Below are 21,470 nucleotides of genomic sequence, written 5' to 3'. Positions count from 1 at the left end.
CTGACTTGTTTGCGTTTCTATGCATGTTTTCCTGCTCACGATATGTTTTCTTGCTCACAAGTGTAACTGCACCTGATATATTTTCTTGCTCACAAGTGTAACTGCACCTGATATATTTTCTTGCTCAGAAGTGTAACTACACCTGATACATTTTCTTGCTCACAAGTGTAACTGCACCTGATATATTTTCTTGCTCACAAGTGTAACTGCACCTGATATATGTTCTTGCTCACAAGTGTAACTGCACCTGATATATTTTCTTGCTCACAAGTGTAAATGCACCTGATATATTTTCTTGCTCACAAGTGTAACTGCACCTGATAAATTTTCTTTCTCACAAGTGTAACTGCACCTGATAAATTTTCTTGCTCACAAGTGTAACTGCACCTGATATATTTTCTTGCTCACAAGTGTAACTGCACCTGATATATGTTCTTGCTCACAAGTGTAACTGCACCTGATATATGTTCTTGCTCCCAAGTGTAACTGCACCTGCTAAATTTTCTTGCTCACAAGTGTAACTGCACCTGATAAATTTTCTTTCTTACAAGTGTAACTGCACCTGATAAATTTTCTTGCTCACAAGTGTAACTGCACCTGATACATTTTCTTACTCACAAGTGTAACTGCACCTGATATATTTTCTTGCTCACAAGTGTAACTGCACCTGATTAATTTTCTTGCTCTTGCTCACAAGTGTAACTGCACCTGATATTTTTCTTCATAAAATAAACATAAAAAATCCGGCAAAAAAATACAGCAAACAGATTTCTAATTAGCAATGGTAAACAACTCCATGACAACAATTGACATCTAAGTTGAACAACTCCACGACAACAATTGACATCCAATTTGGACAACTCCACGACTACAATTGACATCTAATTTGGACAACTCCACGACTACAATTGACATCCAAGTTGAACAACTCCACGACTACAATTGACATCCAAGATGAACAACTCCACGACAACCAATGTCATCCAAGTTGAACAACTCCACGACAACAATTGACATCTAATTTGAACAACTCAACGACAACAATTGCCGACCAAGTTTAACGGTTTTAAGCTGCTGTCTGATTCTGTCATTTACCATGCTTTCTCCTACCGTCCTCTTAGTATTCACCATGTGCTGCGCCCGTCATTAGAATCCAAATCAGTATCTGTTGTTTGCGCAAGGTGTGCTATTCGACTTTTAGTTTGGGAAATTTAAAAAAACTGAATATCCATTCAAAGTGTTTGAATTAGATTAAGACTCTTAATGTTGAATGCCACAACACTTAATGAATTAAATATAAATTTGTATAAAGTCTATTTTTATGAAAATTTCAATTGGACAAACAATTTGTAATTATCCATAAATCGTTTACTGACATCATTTATAAGCCGTGGTTTTATATATATCATCTTTACAAATCTGCACTTTTTGCTTTTTCGGCAGGTTGGTAAAATCCTTTTGGACGTTCTTTATTTAAATCGTTAAATATGTTTGCGAAGAATGATAACTTCAACATGTAATAATGAGATTCAATCTGTCCTCAAACACTATAAACTACAGAAAAAAACTCTAACAACGATATTGCAGTGATTTTTTTTTATTTCCAGATCGTGAATAACAAGACAGATACTGTCGCCTATCTCTGATTCTCATTTTGATGGACATTTTGATCTTGCTGTTAATTTTTCACTTTAATCACACATTATGGAAGAATACTCGATTAATTTCAGGAGGGGAGGTCATACCTTCAGACAGATACGCTTGTTTCTCATTAGCATTCGGTTGCATTCCAATAGCAATAAAACTATTTCGTTAGAACCGCAGGGCGACAATAATTCATTTACCCTGAAACGAAATAGATGATATGTTGACGAAGAATCCGTCTACGACAGCATTTCACATTCCTACTATGACTTTTGTCTTACCCGAGCCAAGATGACGGTATTTGGGACCGACACAAGAGATGGTATAAAACCTTTTTATATGATCAGATTAACTTACAACGCCTCGCCGATTTTCCCTCATCTCGAATCTACGTGATATGCTTTTGACATTGTTAATTAATATGATTTACGCAGCTATTTCAGTAGCGCACTTATTGTATCGACGTAAAAGAATGATCATATAACGCCTGCACGAAGAATAGTTTACCAGGAGCTTGTTAAGATCTATAGTATATATAATTACACTGAACGAGGTTGCGTCTGCTGCAACTCAAAAACGATCCAGTAACTGTCTGAATATAATGCATGTTCTAACATAGATAACTAGCTTATCGTATTTCTATTTTATTTAACACCATTTAAGATACAGACATCCTCCGACAGCCTACATGACATACTCAACCGCGTATTTTGATATGAAGGCTAGATCCTTGGAGAGGCTGGCCACTTAATCTCACGTCATATGTCTCTAGACTAAACGCTAGCCCGCTGTAGACAAATTGAATGTGTATTACAACCAGTGAAGAAAGCCCAAAACTTCAAAGATGAACAAAGTTAGAGGGAATCTCGTTAGAGTTCCATTTACCGCACGACTGTTACTATTCCTGGATCCTTAATTATGTAATTCATTTTGAGATAATTTGATTCTCTATGTGTAAAAAGCATTGTAGAAGCACGCTTTAATTGTGGTAAAACTTCAATTGATACACCTGAAATAACTCCCTTTCCATCACATTAATCGAATATTCTTTAGGGATAGACGACATCATTTTAACCAAATAACCAAAATGAATACTTTTCACAGTCGGTGCAATTTAACGGTGGTGTCTGGAAGGAAATGCATGTGTTTATTGGTGAGTATTTCACAAAAATGTTTTGAAGCAGCCAGAATTGTGTCGGCGACAAACAACCACAAAACACATAACTAAAGCAACACTCCTTACAAGCCTGAAAGCGTAAAATTTCATTTCATTTAAGAAAAATTGATATAAGGTAGGGAGGAGAGGTAAGGGAGATAATTCGTGGTTGATTTCTTACACCGTTGTCTTACACATCTCCCCAACAGACGAGAGGGCCAATTGTAGCGTTTCCTTGTTCGTCCTCTTTGCCTAGATTATCACAGGAAATAGAAGAAAAAGGACACACACATTAACAGTTGCAAAGAGCCGAAGGAGACTTCTAAAGAATATATACAAGAGCAGTAAAGTCCAGCCGACATGCATCAGAGTTTGTATCGTCACGGGCAGTGATCACATCACAAGCAAGCATGCAAGGTCAAAAGGAGAAGGGAAATGGACTGACTTGTTAAAAGTGAAAAATATCTTTTAATGCCGAAAACAGATATAACATACGAAAACATTGAGTTTTCCTTTTTTCGGCTCGATTTAAAATAGTAGTTTGTGGAGATTTTTTTAAAGTTTCAAACTATTAGGAGCAGGAAATTTTACTGCATTTGTCATATTTCAAAATATTCTTTAATGTTATAAATAAATATTACATTAGAAAACATAGAATTTTTGCTTTGTTTTCCTTCTCCATTTAGAAGAATAGAAAGTTTAGACTTTATGAGGTTTTGAATATAACCAGCACTTTTTACAACTCGTCACTTCTTGTGTAACAACATGCAATCATGGTTTGGTGGTCCGGTGATGGGATGATGTCCAATATGATTGAGAGAGAGAGTAATTTTCACTCTTTCCATCTCATTAAGATATTCCAAAACATATCAAAGGCCCTACCGTCGCGTTTCCATGTTCATTTCGCTCGTCTCCTGTTTACGACAAAGGCAATATTTATGTTAGACTTGACAATGATGGTAGAGTTACGCAAAAGAATTCATTATTGAACTGTAAACAATGGCAACCCTTACGCCAAGCAGCGCCTCCTGGTTAAGGTAACAACGTTATAAAATGCAGCAGTAATGGTTTGGTTTGTCTATGGTCCTTAGCATATTTTTATGGTTCCTACGCAAATGATTAAAAGTTCTATAATACGCTCAGCATGTTACGTATATTGCAATTAGCGTTGTAATAGTGTTGTAATAGCGCTGAAGCTTACAATGAATTGTTGTACGCCGATATTTTTGTGTGTTACACACATTATATGTTGATCAAGTTCGCGACTGCCAAAAATAGATTTGTTTTTTATGAATTGTATTGAAACCCGTTCATCTGATTGAAATTAAAATTGACAGTATTGATTTGTCCACTGAACAATGCATTAATGCTCAAAATATTAAACACAATATGTTTGTATGAAAAGAAAGAATAATTCGAAAAGGAAGCACCTAAATATTTCCAAGAAGAGCTAAGCGGAATGAAGGAATGAAAAATATAGATTTTGTATAAAAGTAATACGCAATCGATTCATTAAAAAATGTTTCGAGTTAATCGTTTAGCAAAACACGATTTGAAAGACATATTATTAGAAAAGGATGAACATAGTAATTGTTAATGACGAGTATTATCTTATTGCGGATGATAAGAACCTGATCAAATTGTGAAGCACCTATTCTATGAAGAGTTAAACATTCTTATCTCAGTCATCACACATTATTATGTGTGTAAACATTTGATACGAACGTCCCAATTAGTTAAGAAAACATATGTGTGTGCGCTATGGTAAGTTTTGCCGAACTGATATGATCGTTGTCATTTAATATACAAATAATTAAGATAGACTCGCGTGAATTATAACTACACCACACCTCACCTAATCACTATGCTAGTACAACAGATGACAACAGATTCTCGCGTAAAAATAATTGATATTGGAGCAGAATGTTTATGAAGACATCTACGGTATCTGTGTAAATAGTGTCTAATTAGTGGGTTCAGCGCATTTCAAAGCGGTTTGTAGTGAAAAGTAAACAGCAGCTACACATCTCAGGAGGTAAAATTCCTTGATAGGTTGTCAGTATGAAGATGGAAAATGAAAGAAAGAATGAAAACATATTAGTGGTTATTTAAGGAAGGATAGGTAGGTAGGTAGGTATATAGGAAGGTAGAGTGGTTAGTAGGAAGGTAGGATGGTTGGTAGAAAGGAAACGTAGGTAGGTGGAATGGACGGTATAGACAGATAGTTAGGTATAGGTAGATAGGTAGATAGGAAGGTATAGGTAGGATGGTAGGTAGGTAGGTATAGGTAGGTAGGTAGGTAGGTAAGTATAGGTAGGATGGTAGGTAAGAAGGTTGGTGGGAGGATACAGGACTAGAATATAGAACCGTAAGCAGTTGAATGAAAGATGGAAACTAGTTACAGTGATATAAGATTCTAAGTAAGTCACATTTGTGATAAAGAGTAGACTTGAGGGAAGTGAAGGAGGTAAAGGAGATAAGCAAAAGGAAGAGAAGGAAAAAGGTCAATAGCGACAAGGGAAGAGGATGCAACATGGAGGTATGGTGACAAACTCCTTTGCACAGAAATAACACACAGCAATATTCTACAGGATTTCTACAAAAATACCGACAAAACATGCCGCAACATAGAAATTTCAAATTCAAATCCAAACACATCAACACACGTGATAAAAGTCTCGTGAGATTCAAATGGACCAATCACTATATTCCAGAAGTGTTAATGGTTGTCGTGACTTCTGTTGTACGTGATACCTGTGCTGATGATGTATGTAAGCAATATAGTGATTGGCCCGCTTGAAAGTCACGCGACATTTTGTCGTTTTCAAAATATACGACATCTAAATATCCGGATTCGCTTTCTGTTTTAGAATATCCCGGCCTAATTTCCTTCTTTTCAAGCAAGGCCAAAACAGATGAGTGGTCCGATGGTGAGATTTGCAGCCTCCGCAACATTACCTTGGAGAGGGAACACAAGATCACAGTAAGGAAAGAGACGACATGGTTGTAGATGGATCGCAATGGTATAGCGACCGCAAAAGTAAAAGTAATTGCAGCAAATGGATCTGACATTACAATCATGTTGAATTGAAGTTTTATCATTGTAACATTCCTTTTCAAAATGTTAATTAAAGTATCACATTTTAATCAAATACATGCAATCTACATGGAAAACAATGTTTTGTATTAATATCCTGCAATGAAGAGCATTTATTATATAATGTTAAAATCAAACAATAAAATGTGCAAAAAACGGATTCTTCTTATATTACTTCGAAAAATCGTTCCTGTTCTCAATTCAAAATTATATTGTCTTTCACTTTAACACTAGAGTGGCCCAATAATTATTTAGTAAGGGTAAAATGTGATATACAGACGTCATCAAATTAATAAGATATTTCACATGGACCTCTTTCTTAATATCAAACGTATATGGAGATGCTTACGTGTTTTCTATTTGTTTACTGTTATTATATGCAAGTGAATGAAAGAAACATTAAAACTTCATGAGCACAACTTAGTCCATGTAGGTAGTCGTATGTATATCCACATACCGGAAGCTGCATCAGCACACGCCAAGAGGAGATATTGTATAGATGTTTACAAGGAGTAGTCATCTTATATATGTTTGAATATATCCATGTGATATGCTCTGATATATGCAATGATAAAGAGAAGGCAAATGAAATATCTGAAAGCAATTTCAATTTTAAGTATGGTCGATTTCAAGACACATGTCATTTCCTACTATTGTATGACGTCTTAGCTTCGCTTTACGCAAATAACGCCACCTGACAACAAGACACATCGAATCTCTCTGAAATAGTTGATGCTGATGCTTTTCATTAAACATACATTAGTGTTCCGAAGACATAGCAAGCCATGATAAAAACAAGCACGCGTCGGAGTGGGATCGTTATCGGAGATAAAAGAAGATTGATACATTATACATTATCACGAATTTAGCCTCTTACCTGTGTCACCAGCACAGAATGCCCGAAGGGGGAGATCGGGCTTGTATGTTATGTTACCAAAATCCTTTCTGATGACGTTATCGTTGATATCGCAGTTACACAAAGCATCTGGACCTCCGGCGCAGCTATGGTCCATGCCGCACGCGCAAGCATTGCTTCCGACCTCTCCTCCTGGGAAGTAGTTTGCGGCGGAGCTGGGTTCGTGGGACCCGCGGCTGCGGCTGGTCCTGTTGACAAAATAGGTGGTATAACTATCGGAGCTGTATGGGTTGTGGATGACGGCACCTTTACACTCCCACTCCACGTACTGGGAACAATTAGCTGACGCATCAACCAACAGGGCCGCCTCCGCAAACGGCATATCCTCTCCGTACTGGGGAATGATCCTGTACGACCCGGCGCCCTCATAGCCGCTCACATAGTGCACACCCATCTCGCTATGATCTAGAGAAGAATAAATAAGCGAAACTGTACATAAATTTAAATACACCTGCATCTAATTAGGTTGTCCTATATGAAACATCATAAAAGATACTCTTTAGAAAAACAATTCTCGTTTTAAGTCAAATGTAAAATGTGTTTGGCGATATTCCATATTTCTGCATTTTACATACTTACTTTGCTGATCCTATATGAAGCAAGTTTTCAATGAACAAGTTCAAAAGAAAACATAGGTTATTTTGTCCTTACATTGCCTTCAAATACGCAGCCTAACATATATATACCAATCTTTTAAAAGTCAATTATCCTACACCGAACAAATATAGGGGAAATGCTACGAATATAAAATCCCCTTGATTAAGCATAAAGATGAGATTTACACGATATCATATCAATACTTAACAACTACCTATGATAGTGTCCCGGCACGTTTTCTTGGTCCATTTACACGATATCACAACAGAACCTTATGTATGAAAGTGACCCCGACACCGTTTTTAGTTCCATGTACACGACGTCACACCAGTACCTACCTACGACAGTGACCCCGACAAGGTTTCTGGTGCAATGTACGTGATTTCACACCAATACTTTACCTATGACAGTGACCCCGACATCGTTGTTAGTTCCATGTACACGACGTCACACCAGTACCTACCTACGATAGTGACCCCGACAAGGTTTCTGGTTCAATGTACCTGATGTCACACCAATACTTTACCTATAAAGAGACCCCGACACCGTTTTTAGTTCCATGTACACGACGTCACATCAGTACCTACCTATGACAGTGACCCCAACACCGTTTTTAGTTTCATGTACACGACGTCAGACAAGCACCTACCTACGACAGTGACCCTGACAAGGTTTCTAGTTCAATGTACGTGATGTCACATCAATACTTTACCTATGACAGTGACCCCGACACCGTTTTCTAGTTCCATGTACACGACGTCACATCAGTACCTATCTACGACAGTGACCCCGACAAGGTTTCTGGTTCAATGGACGTGATGTCACATCAATACTTTACCTATGACAGTGACCCCGACACCGTTTTCTATTTCCATGCACACGACGTCACACCAGTACCTATCTACGATAGTGACCCCGACAAGGTTTCTGGTTCAATGTACGTGATTTCACACCAATACTTTACCTACGACAGTGACCCCGACACCGTTTTCTAGTTCCATGTACACGACGTCACATCAGTACCTACCAACGATACTGACCCCGACAAGGTTTCTGGTTCCATGTACACGACGTCACATCAGTCCCTACCTACGATAGTGACCCCGACAAGGTTTCTAGTTCCATGTACACGACGTCACATCAGTACCTACCTACGATAGTGCCCCCGACAAGGTTTCTGGTTCCATGTACACGACGTCACATCAGTACCTATCTACGACAGTGACCCCGACAAGGTTTCTGGTTCAATGTACGTGATGTCACACCAATACTTTACCTATGACAGTGACCCCGACAACGTTTTCTAGTTCCATGCACACGACGTCACACCAGTACCTACCTACGATAGTGACCCCGGCAAGGTTTCTGGTTCAATGTACGTGATTTCACACCAATACTTTACCTATAAAGAGACCCCAACACCGTTGTTAGTTCCATGTACACGACGTCACACCAGTACCTACCTACGATAGTGACCCCGACAAGGTTTCTGGTTGAATGTAAGTGATGTCACATCAATACTTTACCTATGACAGTGACCCCGACACCGTTTTCTAGTTCCATGTCACAGAACACTTTGTAGCCCTTCTCTTCCTCTCCAACTTCAGTGTCTGACAGACGTATTTCAACATAGGTGGAGTCGACTAGGCCAAGGACGGCAAGGTCACTACAATGTCGCGCTGGATTGGACAAAAGGAAGTCGTTACATATTAAACAAAAAAGAGATTATAACATTGTACTGAATTAATAATACACTGGAACCTCTTAATCTATCCACCTTCGTTCTTTGCAGAATGTCCAAACTATTTTGTAAAGAAAAGGTTACAGCAACTTGGCATTGCAAGATGTTAAACACCAACAAGAAGATGCAAAACGAGGTTGACTCATAAACGGTGTTCTATATAACACACACCTACCGGTGTAAAGTGAAATAAACCCTGTACTTTCCGTGATAATAGATGACTTATTGAATGATATATATACAATGTTTAATAATCACTTTAGATTAAACTGATAACCAAAATTAGCTAAAGATCGCACTTTGATAATATTTTTTGACAGAATTTCATGATCGAAAGCAAATAAATTTGACCAACCGAATGGACGGCACGGATATGTGTGGCAGGCTTCCGATGAATGATTACTGTTGAGACAAGGGGCTGTTAGATTTCCGTATGAAGTCTCGTTACACAAACGAGATCTTTCCCTCACACCCCCATCACACGTGGTGGAGCACATGCTCCAATAGGACCATTCGAGCCATTCTCCTGGAACTGCAATGATAATTATACAATTCAGAACGGAACAGAACGTAACGGATATTATTCTGTGAAGAAGATCATACGTTATTTGTTACTTTTATCTTTCCTTCCACATTAAGAAACTAAAGAGTAAACATATCATTGATTTTTTTTTATTTGCTCATTTTTTATTGAAAAAAATATCATCGCTCTAACAACAAGAAACAATCTATGAAACAATGGGCTACAATAACAAGTCGTTCAGACATCAGATTTCTTTAATCTTAATTTTTCCAAAAATTTAAAAGTCTCACAAAATGTTAGTTACGATATTGAGAACATCGTCTGATATGTTCCATGTTTGATTTAATAATTAATCACGATTGTCCTTACATAAATACCCTGCTACCGTTAGATTTTCGTAGTTTTTTGACGCATTTGTGATTGACATTTTGCGCGTATTTATAAAAGCGACATTGGACGACCGTTTCTCAATGTTTGATTTACAAATAAATAAACTGTCAATTTTTTTATCACAGTTTTGTTATTCTATCTTTCAAAAATAAACAATTTATCCATAGTGTATAGGGCTTATTTAAGAGATTTTGTGCTGAAACATATTTGCGCAGTTTAGATTGATTGTTTTAAATAGATACTACATTGTAAATACCGAATTCATAAAATAGCAACAGTTGCGCTGTGTTTAATTTGCGCGTATTTTTATGCCAAGAAAGTATAAAACCTCCGCTGAAAATAAGCGCCATACAGTGCTGCCTTGATTTATGCATGGCTTTTTGAATTAAGTCAGAAAACAAAGAAATGCATCAAGTACAAAGTAAATAGGGACACATCGTGATTATCAAAGCCGCAGAGTTCATCGTGATGAGTGGATATCACGATATTTGCATCTGACGTTGATGTGCTAATACTTCATACATCAAACACAAATGCAATGAGGAACACGAGTTCCAGTGTGCCTTTCTTATCCTCATAGTTCATACCATTTAGATGTTATCAATGTAGACAATCTGACAGTGAGCTTGCCAAATCGCCAACTACTGCCATATTTACATGTAGCGCCACCTACTGCCATATTTACATGTAGCGCCACTTACTGTCATATTTGCATGTAATATATGAACAGTACGATTAAGGTCCAAGCCAAATTGATGTGCATAGCAAAGCGTGAAACATAGAAGTAATGACCATAAGAGCGAGAGGGAAAGTTTAGATTAGACGCTATATACGAGGGTGCACGAAGGATTTACGTTACAGTAGGAATCTAATAAGGCTACAAACTTGATATATATATATGGGACAACAAAATAATGACATGTCACCGCACAAGGACGGTAATGAACAATGTCTGAAATAACAAAATCGCAATGATCAATGAACACTCTATGAACAACTTCATGATTTACATAAAAAATAGTCAGCAGTAAAGGGTACATCTTCAGAAATTATTATAAAAGTATATGTCAAATTGCAAAATCAAAGAAAACGAAGTAAAATGTACTTAATTAAATTGATTTTTTTTATTGATTGCAATAATTTATAATAATATTAAATTATCTTTGCAAACTATATCGCATTTGTATCAGCACTCATATGAATTTGTTTTTTTCCGTGAAATCTTACTTGGACACAAGTTTGTGGAACATATTTGGTCCTCATTATCAACTCCCGGACATTGTGCGCCACCGTAGTATGGGCCGTCACATGTCCGGTTCCGGGTCTGCAGTCCTCCCCCACAGGTGACGCTACATTCGTCCCAGGTACTCCAGCTTTTCCATACACCGTCGCCTGTAATTATATTGAGGATTCTTTAATATCAGTATATTAACTCTGATAAGTAGGATGTTATTTAATAACTTTATTAATAAACTTAATTTGATGTGATATTTTAGTATTTATTGACAATTTGTCTGATCAAAGAAACCATGATGCATATTCAGCTGTGACAGCGTTACACCTAATAGGTATGACATAACTGAACTTATACGTGTACAAACGATTATCAGGACATCAGATGGTTATAATTCACAGAATATAACTACTTTGAGATAGATCAGGCTTATATTTCTACATGACGTTAATTGACAAAATACACATTGATAACAATCACAAGAACCTTTGGCAGTAATGTTAACTGAAATATCAATAAATCAATTCAATATAACCAACGTAAACCACTGAATTTGAAATATGCTGTTTTGCAACAGGTAGATAGAGATAAACTATACAAAGAGACTATTATTACCTTATATTCCTCCAACTACTGTGTCTGGCTAAAAATAATCTTAAATTATTTCATCTATTTATTTTGTTCCTTTTATAGCTTTTTTATATCAAGTTTAATCGTTCACATTCAAATTAGTTACGGCGTAGCCATGATAATGACGACTATTTATCATACGGCATGAATTAACTTGATTTTGTATATTTCTTATGAGGAAAGTCGTATTTCTGGTACTGAATAGATCAGTTGTGTGTGTTAGTTTTGTGTCAGTACGTACAGTGCCGTTTTGTGTCTGGTAGTTATTGGAACAGTTGTGTATGTTACAGTCTGTCTGTTACTTACACGGATAGATGTATGTGTTAGACCTGTGGCAGGTACTTACTAAGAGAGTTGTGTGTATTAGAGTCTTCTGTGTGGTACTTACTGGGACAGTTGTGTGTATAAGAGTCTTCTGTGTGGTACTAACTGGGACAGTTGTGTGTATTAGAGTCTTCTGTGTGGTACTTGCTGGGACAGTTGTGTGATTAAGAGTCTTTTGTGTGGTACTTAGTGGGACAGTTGTGTGTATAAGAGTCTTCTGTGTGGTACTAACTGGGACAGTTGTGTGTATTAGAGTCTTTTGTGTGGTACTTACTGGGACAGTTGTGTGTATTAAAGTCTTTTGTGTGGTACTTACTGGGACAGTTTTGTGGATTAGAGTATTTTGTGTGGTATTTACTGGGACAGTTGCGTGTATAAGAGTCTTCTGTGTGGTACTTACTGGGACAGTTGTGTGTATTAGAGTCTTCTGTGTGGTACTTACTGGGATAGTTGTGTGTTTTAGAGTCTTTTGTATGATACTCACTGGGACAGTTGTGTGTATAAGAGTCTTCTGTGTGGTACTTACTGGGATAGTTGTGTGTTTTAGAGTCTTTTGTATGATACTCACCGGGACAGTTGTGTGTATAAGAGTCTTCTGTGTGGTACCTACTGGGACAGTTGTGTATACTAGAGTATTTTTTGTGGTACAAACTGGGACAGTTGTGTGTATTAGAGTCTTCTGTGTGGTACCCACTGGGACAGTTGTGTGTATTAGAGTCTTTTGCATGGTACTTACTGGGACAGTTGTGTGTATATTAGTGGTACTTACTGGGACAGTTGTGTGTATTATAGTCTTTTGTGTGGTACTAATTACTGGGACAGTTGTGTGTATACGTCTTTTGTGTGGTGCTTACTGGGACAGTTGTGTGTATAAGAGTCTTCTGTGTGGTACCCACTGGGACAGTTGTGTGTATTAGAGTCTTCTGTGTGGTACTTACTGGGACAGTTGTGTGTATTAGAGTATTTTGTGTGGTACTGGGACAGTTGTGTGTATACGTCTTTTGTGTGGTGCTTACTGGGACAGTTGCGTGTATAAGAGTCTTCTGTGTGGTACTAACTGGGACAGTTGTGTGTATTATAGTCTTTTGTGAGGTACTAATTACTGGGACAGTTGTGTGTATAAGTCTTTTGTGAGGTGCTTACTGGGACAGTTGTGTGTATAAAAGTCTTCTGTGTAGTACCCACTGGGACAGTTGTGTGTATTAGGGTCTTCTGTGTGGTACCTACTGGGACAGTTGTGTATACTAGAGTATTTTTTGTGGTACAAACTGGGACAGTTGTGTGTATTAGAGTCTTTTGTATGGTACTAACTGGGACAGTTGTGTGTATTATAGTCTTTTGTGTGGTACTAGTTACTGGGACAGTTGTGTGTATACGTCTTTTGTGTGGTGCTTACTGGGACAGTTGTGTGTATAAGAGTCTTTTGTGTGGTGCTTACTGGGACAGTTGCGTGTATAAGAGTCTTCTGTGTAGTACCCGCTGGGACAGTTGTGTGTATTAGAGTCTTTTGTATGGTACTAACTGGGACAGTTGTGTGTATTATAGTCTTTTGTGTGGTACTAATTACTGGGACAGTTGTGTGTATAAGTCTTTTGTGTGGTGCTTACTGGGACAGTTGTGTGTATAAGAGTCTTCTGTGTAGTACCCACTGGGACAGTTGTGTGTATTAGAGTCTTCTGTGTGGTACTTACTGGGACAGTTGTGTGTATAAGAGTCTTCTGTGTAGTACCCACTGGGTCAGTTGTGTGTATTAGAGTCTTCTGTGTGGTACTTACTGCGACAGTTGTGTGCATTAGAGTATTCTGTGCGGTACTTACTGGGATAGATGTGTGGATTAGAGTATTTTGTGTGGTACTGACTGGGACAGTTGTGTGTATTATAGTCTTTTGTGTGTTACTAATTACTCGGACAGTTGTGTGTATACTTACTGGGACAGTTGTGTGTATTATAGGCTTTTGGGTGGTACTAATTACTGGGACAGTTGTGTGTATAAGTCTTTTGTGTGGTGCTTACTGGGACAGTCGTGTGTATAAGAGTCTTCTGTGTAGTACCCGCTGGGACAGTTGTGTGTATTAGAGTCTTCTGTGTGGTACTTACTGCGACAGTTGTGTGCATTAGAGTATTCTGTGTGGTACTTACTGGGATAGATGTGTGGATTAGAGTATTTTGCGTGGTACTTACTGGGACAGTTGTGTGTATTATAGTCTTTTGTGTGGTACTAATTACTCGGACAGTTGTGTGTATAAGTTTTTTGTGTGGTGCTTACTGGTACAGTTGTGTGTATTAGAGTCTTCTGTGTAGTACCTACTGGGACAGTTGTGTGTATTAGAGTCTTCTGTGTGGTACCTACTGGGACAGCTGTGTATATTAGAGTATTTTTTGTGTTACAAACTGGGACAGTTGTGTGTATTATAGTCTTTTGTGTGGTACTAATTCCTCGGCCAGTTGTGTGTATAAGTTTTTTGTGTGGTGCTTACTGGTACAGTCGTGTGTATTAGAGTCTTCTGTGTGGTACCTACTGGGACAGCTGTGTATATTAGAGTATTTTTTGTGGTACAAACTGGGACAGTTGTGTGTATTAAAGTCCTCTGTGTGGTACTTACTGGGACAGTTTTATGGATTAGAGTATTTTGTGTGGTATTTACTGGGACAGTTGTGTGTATTAGAGTCTTTTGCATGGTACTTACTGGGACAGTTGTGTGTATATTAGAGTATTTTGTGTGATACTTACTGGGACAGTTTTGTGTGTATTAGAGTCTTCTGTGTGGTACTTACTGGGACAGTTGTGTGTGTTGCAGTCTTGTGTCTGGTTGTAGTCACCAACACAAGAAGCCCCGCCATACAGCGGGTCGTTACACTCTCGTGTACGTAACTGGAACCCTCCGTCACACGTGACATCACAGGATCCCCAAGCAGTCCATTCCAGAAAGAAACCGTCGACTGTAATGTATATCACTTATAGAACGCTGCTCATATAATATGCTTTGATAAACAATAGAACAGTTTGTATATTTTAATCATTATTTAAATATGTATATAATATCATATAAGAAATATTTTCAAGTCAAATTGATTGTAATAATTAATTTCTGTTCAAATAAATGTAATCAATTGTCAAAATATCAAATAGTGTTGTAAAATATTTAAACTTACAAAGATAAATCAAAGCATTCATCACGTTTACATTTGCATTTAAAACTATTTCAATAATTCGTTAATGAGAACACTTTATTGTACATTTAATGCATTTATAAACAAAAAAAATCGCAATGTGATTTATAAACTTTTACCGACACATGACGTTGTGTTTTTTTCAATGCTGTTAATCTGTATTAAAGACAGATATTTATCTCTATTTCATTTCACAAACATTATTTCTTTGGTGTGAAAATAATCATAATATTTATCATAAAAATTATTTACATATATATAATGTACAGCATTTAACTTATGATAAAGAGCTATACTTTAATCAAATTTATAGTCAATATTATTCATTATTATTAATAGGATACAATGATGCTAATGACAACCTTACATATTGATTCACAGATAATCAACAACTACCAACGGTGACCACCAGTACCACTTCTAACTACCAGTGGTACTAGTAGTCCCAGCGGTCACTATAGAAGGAGAAATACGATGGATGAGGCATATTATGGATGTTAGTCGTGAATATGATCGTGTAGCGCATGAGGAGTGTGAACAAACACACAGTGATATAAGTATGATAAAAGGAGATACGAGCAATAGTATAGGGAAGAATTGTGCAACATGAAACCATAGAGGTGCAAATCCCAATCCCCAAGAGTCCAAAGCTTTGAGGAGGCATAGATGTCTGAAAGAGAAATAGAAAAACAAGTGTGGAATCCGTCGGTTCTGACCAGGGCAGTTGTGTGTGTTACAGTCCTGGTAGTCTACCCAGGATTCGGAACAGTTAGCACCGCCGTAGTAGGGACCGTCACACTCTCTGTGACGGTACTGTCCACCCCCGCCGCACGTCACGTTGCACTGTCCCCATTCCATCCACGACATGAAAATGCCATCAACTGAAGGTAAACATTTGTTATTAATTATACCATTCAATAGCTATATATGTTATTCATATAAATACAATTTTGCGTTTATGTAAGACAAATGTAATTTCATGCATTGTTGAATTTTTTAATTTGATTTTTTTTCAGTGTCATCCGGTGCTTTTGAAATTCGAAATTTTACTGTTTTGTTGACTTTTTGGATTTCCTAAGCAGCGAAAATCTTAAAATCGTTGTCTCGGAAAAAAGCAACAATGTTAAATGTTCACTCCCAATATTACTTGGCAGAATTTGCTTATTCCTACAGATGTATGTAGACATTGGAAAGAATGGGATGCGACAAACATACAGATACTAGGAATGAGACTTACTCGGACATTCATGTGTATTGCACTCCCTGTTGTCCTCGTTGTCGCCTTCACAATCCGCTCCATCGTAATACGGTCCATCACATGACCTGTTACGCCACTGTTCTCCGCCTCCGCACGTGACGTTACATGAGAACCAATCTGACCAATCGGTGAAGACGCCATCGACTGTAACAAGATTCAAATTGTATCAGATGTATATTGCAATATGTTACATCTTTATGTTGATATATTTTTGGCACTTGTTTATAACATAGAACTCTTTAACGAGTCTTTAATGATAAAACATACTTGAGTATATTTTATATATAAATTCAAAAAATATTGTAAAACTCCGAATATACCAGGTTCTGTTATTCGTTTATTTGAGTAGAACACATACTTGGACACTCGTGCATGTTACACTCTCTTGAATCCTCATAGTCGCTCGGACAGTCGGCCCCGCCGTAGTAAGGTCCGTCGCACGTGCGGTTGCGCCACTGGATGCCTCCCCCACAAGTCACGTTACAGTGGTACCAATCGGTCCAGGACGTGAACACCCCGTCCACTGTAATAGCATAAAAAGGTGGGTAACATACTTGATTTATGTATATAACAAACTCACTGTTAGAAAACATAGATGAAAAAAGGGGATTCAAACTTATGAAAAAAACGTTTCTTTCTCTAACAAAATAAAATGAGCACATCTATGGGAAGACAAATCATTACCCCCTTCCTGCAAGGGTTATCATTCCTCTGAACTCGTAACCTGTAAAGATGAAGATTTATTAAACAGCGCTTGCTTGGTCATACACACGTTTGCTCCTACAGTAGATCACATGTATTAGAAAAGCTTCGCGTAACATCAGTCTTAAACAAAAGTACATACGCACATGTTATTTTTGAAATGATTTTTTTCATTTCTTGATTGATGTCAAAGCAACCGACTGCATCAAAAAAATACGCATGGAAATAATGAATTAAACTAAATTATTCCGTACCTGGACAGAAATGTGTGTTGCAGTCTTTGGTCTCCTGGTCCGGGCCTGTACAGTTAGGTCCACCATAGAACGGACCATATTCGTCTCGGTACCGAGAGTGATTGCCCCCACCACAGGTCACACTGCAGTCGTCCCAGTTCGACCAGTCCAGCCAGATACAGTCGACTATATAACACATAACATACGTAGGGGTACATACCTTGTACAACAAGGGCCAAACTTTATAAATATAATCCACGAGAACTATCAAACAAAAAGTAGTAGATGTTTGGAACTATCACATAGTTTTGATAATATTTATTCATCTTGCTTCGTATACCGGTTACACTGGAGTCTGGACGTGATTGTAACCATAGTACCGCACAGTTACACTTAAGTCTGGACGTGATTGTAACCATAGTACCGCACAGTTACATGCTGCACAGTTCAGCGAACTTTGTCGAAAGTATGGTAATTGATGTTAGTAAACCGAGCTTATTTTAAAAGAAATCTAAGGAACTAAAAAGTCTGCTGAACTTCGACAAGTAACAAAAGGGAGACCACTCTGTAGATTGATTTATATATCAATACGTCGGATACACATGCACAACAATGATTAATGGATGAAAACCAACCAAGTTTCAAAGCAATAGTATGGAAATTGAGGAACTAGTTAACTGGATAATTTCTAATGTTCGAGTACACAAACGGCAAGTACTCGAAACCGGTCAAGATCTCAATATACCTGATATCACAGATAGTGCAGCTTTATGGCCAAACCTACGGACGAGTAACCATCCTACCTTAATAAATCACATCACGATGGGCGGCTAGAAATGCTTTGTCTATTTTGCTGTAGATGCTCGATAAATTGATGCATAAAAACGCTCGTCACTATTTCACCATTGACAATAGTCACGTTAATAATGGAATTTCATTTACATACTTGGACACTCTTGTGTGTTGCAGACTTGGAAGTCGTCATTGCTGCCTTGACAATCATCACCACCATAGAACGGTCCGTGACAATCACGTGACCGCATTTGTTCTCCGCCTCCACACGTGACATTGCACATACCCCAGCTTCCCCAAGTCTCCCACACACCGGCCACTGAAAACGTAATTAATACACGTTTATAAGATTTGAACTGACTTGATCAGTTATCCAAAAGAAATTGATTTATGTGAATTTAAATAGATTCCATATATAAGTTATCCAAAAGTAGATTAGATTGTAGAAAGTTATTCATACGAATGCTTTCTTGACTTAATGTTTCACCCAATTCCGATTATTTTGTCATTATTTTTTACGTTCTATTTGAGCATCTATAATAATAATAATAGAAAAAGACAGAAAACAATCAGCTGTATGTGTATGCTCTGCATTTATATAAAACAATCTAATTATTGAATTGTTATCGTTCCGTAATTCAATTTCGTATTTCTTCCATATGACAAAAGCTACCGGGACAATCGTTATAAATAAACATGGTATATCTACATAAGATATTATATGAATGCTACGGACAACTTTGAAGAAAACAATTCTAAGTGATGATTCTTTATCTGTTTGTTCATTATCAAATATCTATGTCTCGACGTAACCTATGTATTTTACTCTTATTCGATTTCCCCCTTTTCACTTCCTGTTTTCTTACTTAAACAGTTTTTCACTACCGTTCATTATGTATGAAGAAATGTAAATGATGTAGTAATTAAGAAATGGATGTTATCAAGTTTGGAAAAAACTTCTGGCAAATCCTTATTTTTTCACATTTATGACAATAAAATATGTTTAATCTAAACACGTATCTGTAAATACACGGCAATACTTGTTAAAAGATCCTAACAAATGACAACAACTACTGATATCACGACAAAGTCTTCCTTACCTGGACATGGTCGGGGGTAGCAGTCCTGACTGTCGTTAGTAGGCCCCGTACAGTTGGCACCACCGTAGAAGGGGCCGACACACTCTCTGTCTCGCCATTGTGTTCCATTGGCGCACGTGACGCTGCACTGGCCCCACGTGCCCCACAACTCCCACACTCCGTCGACTGTAACGAATAATTTACATAACAATAGTTGTTTGACCTTCAAAGACATTGATTTATTACTCTCATGAGCTGCAAGCAAATTATGTTTTTTTTTATTATTGTTAATTTATTTCAACCGATGTTTTTTTCCTCTGTTTCAATCAATCAAAGGAGGGATAGCAGATTCCTAGATATGTTTTAATTTGTTATTGAAATTCAAATCAATTCACATGACCGCAATGCAATTTGAGTCAGTGTATTACTTACTTGGACATTCGTGCGGGTTACATCCTTCCGTCTGGTTGTACTCTCCTTCACAAGGCTTACCGCCGTACATAGTTCCCTCACAATCACGTTCTCGGGTTCGATTCCCACCTCCGCATGTGCGGCTGCACTCCGACCAATCCATCCATTCCGTGAAATTACCGTCAACTAAAATGGAAAAATAGTTGTAAAAACCAACAAATGCACGTCTGTACTTAGTTTAAGATATCCTTGGCCACTTGTTGGAGTTTCTTATTTTGCTATCAAGTTTATTTTATATATTTCTTTTCAAATATATCATTACAGGTAAAATTATAGCAAATCAGCAGCGAACTTCAAATTGCAAAAGCATATATTAAAATATACAGAAAAGTTAAAAAAAGTAAAAAAAAGTCTACTCTATTAAAAGGTATAAATAGAGAAGATACAACACTGCAGAAGTATGTTTTAGTAGTTGTGTAGAGTACACGACCACGGAAGTCATACATTGAAATAGAGAGAAAAAGAGTCGAGAAAACGGTACTAAGATTGAATTGCATAAGAAGACTAAAAGCACTATAATGCTTATACAAAAGAGTTTAAAATTCGGTATAATTGATATGAAAATACTGCTAGCTTAGACTCAACAAAAATATTAATACTCTCGTCAGTATGTTATTGCAAAAACCGAGACAGGTAATTTAGGACGAATTGATATTTTATTGTTGAAATACAAATGCCTAATTTTATAATATAGGAAAGTGAACGAGAAAAAGACAGCAGGTATTTCAGTTTTTGTATTGATATAATTCCAGCTAATAAAAATGAAGAAAACATATCCTGTAGATACAATGCTATCTTATAAAAATACGAAGAAAAAAAGATAATTTGCATTATAAATAATATAACTTTTGTTCTAGATTATTGTTATTATTGATATAACACAGAGATGTACAGCACCGGGACATGGTCGTAAGTTACAATCCCCAACGTCGGTCCACTCTCCGGAACAGTTCAGTCCGCCATTGTATGGGCCATCACACGTGCGCTCGCGCAGTCGTAGACCGTCTCCACAGGTTTCGGAGCAATCGCCCCACTCGTTCCATTCGTTGAAGAGACCATCAACTAAAATCCAGAGTTATATGAAAGCATGACATAACTGATGATCCATATTTTACGCTGAACACTTCAAAAACCGAACTGAACTAACCGTATCGTGTCGTTAAAATTTCGAAAAAATAGGCTTCATAATTTTCGTTTTTGATAAACATAATATGCACTATAAAGTCGTTTAACGGCATGGTTTACAGAAGTTCAGTCGGTCGTGTTGTGTGTCGTGGAGTTGTGACCTGTGTTTTTACACTTGTATAGTGATAGCTTGGTATTCCATCTTTGCGTATTGCAGAGTCATCTTCTCTTGAGGGCAGGTATTGATTGTTACGTCATTGGTTTGTGCGAGAAAATTACGTCGTTTTCTCAAAAATTGATGACGATACTATCACAAACAAATGACGTAACAATCAATCCCTGCTCTCAAGAGAAGATAACTCTGCAATACGCAAAGATGGTATAATA

The 21,470-nt window shown here is 37.4% G+C and overlaps 1 protein-coding gene across 1 annotated transcript in view; it reads right to left on the bottom strand.

Moving 5' to 3' along the window:
- Positions 1-1,588: 1,588 nt before the first annotated feature.
- LOC110443664 (SCO-spondin-like) overlaps positions 1,589-21,470 on the bottom strand; it is a 39,801-nt gene continuing 19,919 nt past the window's right edge. Inside the window, exons 17-30 of the mRNA XM_021488025.1 lie at positions 20,856-21,020; positions 19,920-20,084; positions 19,509-19,673; positions 18,563-18,727; positions 17,638-17,802; positions 17,040-17,204; positions 16,661-16,825; positions 16,140-16,304; positions 15,028-15,192; positions 11,292-11,456; positions 9,507-9,683; positions 8,937-9,089; positions 6,775-7,218; positions 1,589-3,052 (exon numbers count right to left, since the gene is read on the bottom strand). Coding sequence (XP_021343700.1) covers positions 2,991-3,052; positions 6,775-7,218; positions 8,937-9,089; positions 9,507-9,683; positions 11,292-11,456; positions 15,028-15,192; positions 16,140-16,304; positions 16,661-16,825; positions 17,040-17,204; positions 17,638-17,802; positions 18,563-18,727; positions 19,509-19,673; positions 19,920-20,084; positions 20,856-21,020 — 2,486 coding nt within the window. The 3' untranslated portion in view covers positions 1,589-2,990. The remainder of the gene's footprint in view (positions 3,053-6,774; positions 7,219-8,936; positions 9,090-9,506; positions 9,684-11,291; positions 11,457-15,027; positions 15,193-16,139; positions 16,305-16,660; positions 16,826-17,039; positions 17,205-17,637; positions 17,803-18,562; positions 18,728-19,508; positions 19,674-19,919; positions 20,085-20,855; positions 21,021-21,470) is intronic.

Source organism: Mizuhopecten yessoensis, unplaced genomic scaffold (assembly GCF_002113885.1).
Source record: "Mizuhopecten yessoensis strain PY_sf001 unplaced genomic scaffold, ASM211388v2 scaffold716357, whole genome shotgun sequence".
Classification (NCBI taxonomy): Eukaryota; Metazoa; Mollusca; class Bivalvia; order Pectinida; family Pectinidae; genus Mizuhopecten; species Mizuhopecten yessoensis.
This window is presented reverse-complemented; position numbering and strand designations above follow the sequence as displayed.